General features: G+C 38.3%; 1 protein-coding gene across 1 annotated transcript; it reads left to right on the top strand.

The window, feature by feature from the left end:
* The first annotated feature begins 685 nt into the window (after positions 1-685).
* On the top strand, positions 686-4,742 carry LOC133533246 (pre-mRNA-splicing factor CWC25 homolog). Its single transcript, XM_061872199.1, has 4 exons — positions 686-1,607; positions 1,721-1,930; positions 2,906-3,190; positions 3,664-4,742. The coding sequence occupies exons 1-4, from the start codon at positions 1,590-1,592 to the stop codon at positions 4,570-4,572; spliced, it is 1,422 nt and encodes a 473-aa protein (XP_061728183.1). The 5' UTR covers positions 686-1,589; the 3' UTR covers positions 4,573-4,742.
* Positions 4,743-5,117: the final 375 nt, after the last annotated feature.

The following is a 5,117-nucleotide window of genomic DNA, read 5'->3' as shown; positions in this document are numbered from 1 at the left end:
ATGCAAGTTGAGTGTTGTGAGCCTCCGCTCCATTTACGACGCCAATATCTTTGTGATAGATTTATTTTCCGTTGCTCCCAATTCTCTAATCACCAACTCTGGATTATCTTGTCTAACCTTCTACTTCAAATAAGTACATCCAACTATTGGAAACACAAGAGCCCTCCTTGCTTAATCAAAAGTTTTCAAAAACTTAAATCTATTTCAGCTCCCACTGTTAGCTCTTCATCACTTCCCATTTTTCAGCATGAATATGAGTCTCTTATACTAGTTCCACCAGTTCTCCTGGATATAGGTATATCAAAGAATGATATAGATCAAAATCAACAATTTCTGAGTTTTATTGATACTGATTATCAGGGTGCTAACCATATGTATACAGATGCTTCTAAGATGTCCATCAATGGTTGTGTCGGTATTGGTGTGCTTCACATTCAATCTAATATTTACCAAAAGATAAAATTGCCTCCAGAATCCTCTGTGTATAGTGGTGAGTGCTTTGGAATCCTTAAAGCATTAGAGTTTATCATCATAATGCATCTTAAAAAAACAGTCATTTTTTCAGACTCTTTAAGTTCTCTTCAATCAATATCTAAATTTCCTTTCAAATCTAAATCTAATAACCCAATTATTTATCAAATCCGTAGTCTACTGCAAAAATGTCATCTTAAAGGTTACTCGGTTTCCATTGCCTGGATCCCTGGACACAGAGGGATTAAAGGTAATGAAAGGGTGGATGACTTAGCTCGTGATGCCATTAGTTCTGGAGACATGTTTCCATTTAAGAATGTTGCTGAAGACCTGTTGGCACTGCCTAAAATATACCTAAGAAAGGAATGGACAAAATTATGGGCATCTGGTGCGGGTGCCGCTGCGTTACATTATCGGAGCATACAAAGATCAATTCCTGCCAAACCTTGGTTTGCTAAAATCTCTTTGCCAAAGCCTGCAACCAGTATGTTAATTCGAATGAGATTGGGTCACGTATGTACACCGGAACACCTGAAACTACAAAATCGCGTGGCCAGTTCCGCATGTATTTGTGGAGCTGATCCCGCTGATCTTAATCATATATTCTTTTCAGGTAATTGTAACCTGTATGACCGTTCTATATTATTAAGACAGCTGTCAGATTTAAAAGTTCCGTTTCCCACATCTATTAGAACACTCCTGTATATTAATAATTCTTCTCCATATATATTTAAATCATTGTATTCATTCCTCTCACGTCATAATATAAAATTATAATATATTACCATTCCCTGATCCTTATCCAAATTCCGACATATCCTTTATAATGTAATCCTTTAATTCCGTTTCCCCGTTTTACTCGTTTGGCTGAATGCGCCAGGAGCGCGATGCCATAAAAAAAAAAAAAAAAAAAAAAAGTGAGTGTCATAATGTCATGTCTGCGTCATTTTATGGTTTACAGTTCATAAACAACTGTAAACTTATGTGATTTAATGATATAATTTGGGTATTATATTTAAAAAATAGTGTAATATGGGCCCATAATTTACTTTATAAGTAACCTTTTATTTATTTAGGTGCATAAAATATTATATTTATGTTGTAACCTGTCCATTAAAATGGGAGGAGGAGATCTGGTACGTACAAGCCATGATTGCTTTATTTTTCACACAATTACTTTTGACATGAAGGTAGTATTCATTTCATTAGTATTTCATCAACAAAAGTAATTATTTTATTTTACTGACAGAACTCGAAGAAATCATGGCATCCCAACACTATGAAAAATCAGGAGCGTGTTTGGAAAGCGGAGCAAGCCAGTGTAGAAGAGAAAAAGCGTATTCTGGAGCTACAGAGAGAACGGGCAGAGGAGCGCGACCGTGCGGAGCTGAACGACCTCGCCAAACGTACAGCAGGAGCCTCTGGGGCCAATGACAATCGCTTGCATTGGATGTATGATGTATGTAATTGTAACATTTTGAAAAACTTGCAACTTTAGACAACTTGGTAGAACAGAAATAGTTACACTATTTTATATATTTTTGTGTTCTTTAACAAGCATATTCTTTATACTAGCAGCTTTCATATTGGCTAATTCCCTAATAACTGTTATATTTAGAGTGGCAAGTTGTCAAACAAAAGTTATTTGTGGAGTAATCAATACTTAAATATTATATTTTGCTTGTGCACTAGTACATTTGCATCTTATTAAATTAAATGCAAACTTGAAACATAACCAGTATCTTGACTTGGCTCACTACTTATATGATGTTCTGGTAACTTACATTACATAAATGGGGCATGAGTTTTTGAGGCATCACTGAAATATGAATATTTTACTTCATTATTGATTAATAGATTTTTTGTAATTAAAATAATTCCCATAAAGAGTTAACTTATTTTAATGTAGAAAAAGAGACTCTCCATTATACAAAACATTGGTAATGTTACGAAAAAATTATGTTGTGTCCGAATGAAATGTAATATGTATATTTAATGATTGAAGTGAAAAATATTAGGATTCGGTTTTTTTGGTCATACAAGGGAAGGTTATGTTTTCACTGCCAAAAAAGATATTCAGAATTGAACTTTTTTTTGTGTTCATAGAATTTTTCTTTTTTTCTGATTAAATTTTTGGAAATGTAATTTTTTGGCATTAAATATTGCCCCTGATCATTATGTGACACTAACTAATCCTTTAAGCTTTATCACATATCTGTAAAAATCCATACTCTTATATGAAAATTCCAGCTCATAGTCCTCTATGTAGTTTTTTTATTAAAAAAAATAGCCTACATAATGTCTATAGCTCAAGAATGTTTGGCTATATACAGATATTTTAAATACTGACTTACACTTTTTTGACTCTCTTACAATATTAAGATTGTAACATGGTTATGTAAAAAATCATGAAGCCTTTATTCTCAATTTACAGAAACCTGATAAAAAGGTACAGCAAGAAGATTTTCTCCTTGGCAAAGCCATTGACAGCAACTATGAGGCAAATAAAGTTGAACCAGACTACATCCCTGCAGTGGCTCGGAGAGTGGTGGGATCCAGCATGCTGGCCAGCGTGGGTGACACACAGGTCGACCTGGCGAGAAAGATGCGAGAGGATCCACTAATGCTAGTGAAAGAGAGGGAGAGAGCTGCTCGGGCAGCCCTGTTGAATAACCCTTTGCAAAGGCGTCGGTTAGCAGAGTTACTTAGGAAAGAGCAGGTAAATGGTACTTTAAAATTTGCCTATATTGCTAAAGTAATATTTTGCTTGAGTAGGTTAAACAGTTCATTTAAAGTTTTTTTAACTCTTTAACATGCATATATCACTCACTGGAAATAAAATCTTGCAAGATAATTTTAACCTACTTTTAATAGTCACATTAATTCAAAACTTTGCAAGTATTTATAATACAGATACAACAACACAATAATTTTGTACCATCAAGCTGAACTGATGATGGAGCCAAGAGATAGACAGTGGACTCTTCAAAACAAGTTAAATTCATTAAATGTGTTAAGTACTGTTGGCAATTAATAAGTGTGATGATTAATAATCACACTTATTTATAAATCTGGATTGATATATTTCTGGATCGGTTTATAAAAATCATACTTATTACAATTAAATTCAACTAGTATAAGTTGTAATTATTTATGAATATTTGTTACACTTATGATTTTGTCTTTTTCCAGGAGCAAAGAAATCAAAAGAAGGAAAAGAAAAAACCAAAGAAAGACAAAGATTTAGATAATATGCTTGCTGCTAAGCTCACTGCCATGGGTGAAAAAGAAATTGACCTAGCGGCTCTACTTGCTTCTAACGATTCCAGTTCCGATTCTTCTTCTGAGGAGGAGCATAAAAAATGCAAAAAGAAGCACAAAAAGTCAAAGAAACATAAAAAGGAAAAAAAGAAGTCAAAACGTGAAGATTCCAGCAAAGTTTCTTCAGATGAAGAAGACCCAAATAAGTCTAAACGTAAGCCTCGCGTCCAACGGAGCGGGTCCCCTAAAATTAAGAGCAGAAACCAGAAGTCACATCATCGCAGCGGCAGCCCCAACGACTCAGATTACGAACAGAGTAACAAGAAATATAGAAGAGCCGAGAAAATCGACGCGAGATCGGACAAAGGCGGCCCCGGACGGATGCGGCGGGACAGCGCCGAGCGCGAGGGGTCGCCCGACCGGCGGAGGAGACGCCCGTCGGAGGAGCGGAGACCCGGACAAGACCGAAGGCAACAGTCGCCCGACCGCCGGAGACAGCCGAGGTCGGAGGAGAGGACCCACAGACCGCAGGAGCGCGAGTCGAACAAAGCGGACTCCCGGGGAGGGCACAAGAAGAGGGTCGGGATGAGCGCAGAGGAGCGCGCGGCGGCGCTGGCGGCGATGACGGCGGCGGGCGCGGAGCGCGAGCGCGAGCGGGCGGCGCGCGTGGCCGCCCAGCGCGCGGCCGCCCGGCGCCTGGCCGCCCAGCCGCCCGCCCAGCGCGCGCTGCGCACCGAGGCGCACCACCTGCCCGACTCGCTCGAGAGCCGCATACACTCCAACCGGCACTATATCCAGCGGGATCGCACGCACATGGACAAGCCCTTTGCGCGCAGGTGACCTCGACTAGATTAAGCCTGACTGTTGTTGGCGCCTAAAATTTATAACTGGCCCGTCAAGATGCCGGCGGCTTTCGACTGGAAATTAGATTTGTCTTGACACTATGTATAGTTACGAAAAATTGTTTTAGAAGGAGTAGTTTTTAATTAGTTTATAGTATTTTATGCAACCGTTGTTTAAAAGAGGTCAAAAAAGGCGAGTGGCGTGAGTAACAATTTGAGGCGAAGCCGAAAATTGTTAATAAAGACGCCACGAGTATTTTTTGACTCGGTTAAACAACGTTGCATAGAATACTTTTTCTACGACCAAGCACTTAATTTGAAATAAAATTGTAAATTTAACAAATATTTTTCATGTCATCTATCGCGATTTTGAAGGCAGCAAATTTTTTGTGACTTCTTGGGCCATCACTGATATTTCTTCACTTATTTGTCAGAGATGACATTTAAAATAAGGTTGGCAACAATGTATTTCATACAATATTTTTTAAGTGGTCATTACACGAAGTATCGAAAAGTGCCAAAAAGATACTGCGTGTATGCACA

Source organism: Cydia pomonella, unplaced genomic scaffold, assembly GCF_033807575.1.
Source record: "Cydia pomonella isolate Wapato2018A unplaced genomic scaffold, ilCydPomo1 PGA_scaffold_143, whole genome shotgun sequence".
Classification (NCBI taxonomy): Eukaryota; Metazoa; Arthropoda; class Insecta; order Lepidoptera; family Tortricidae; genus Cydia; species Cydia pomonella.
Note: the sequence above shows the minus strand (reverse complement) of the source record. Positions and strands in the feature narration are given on the sequence as shown.

Coding starts and splice junctions, on each gene's coding strand:
- LOC133533246 (XM_061872199.1), top strand. Junction 1,931..2,905: donor GCTTGCATTGGATGTATGAT/GTATGTAATTGT, acceptor CTCAATTTACAG/AAACCTGATAAAAAGGTACA. Junction 3,191..3,663: donor AGTTACTTAGGAAAGAGCAG/GTAAATGGTACT, acceptor GTCTTTTTCCAG/GAGCAAAGAAATCAAAAGAA.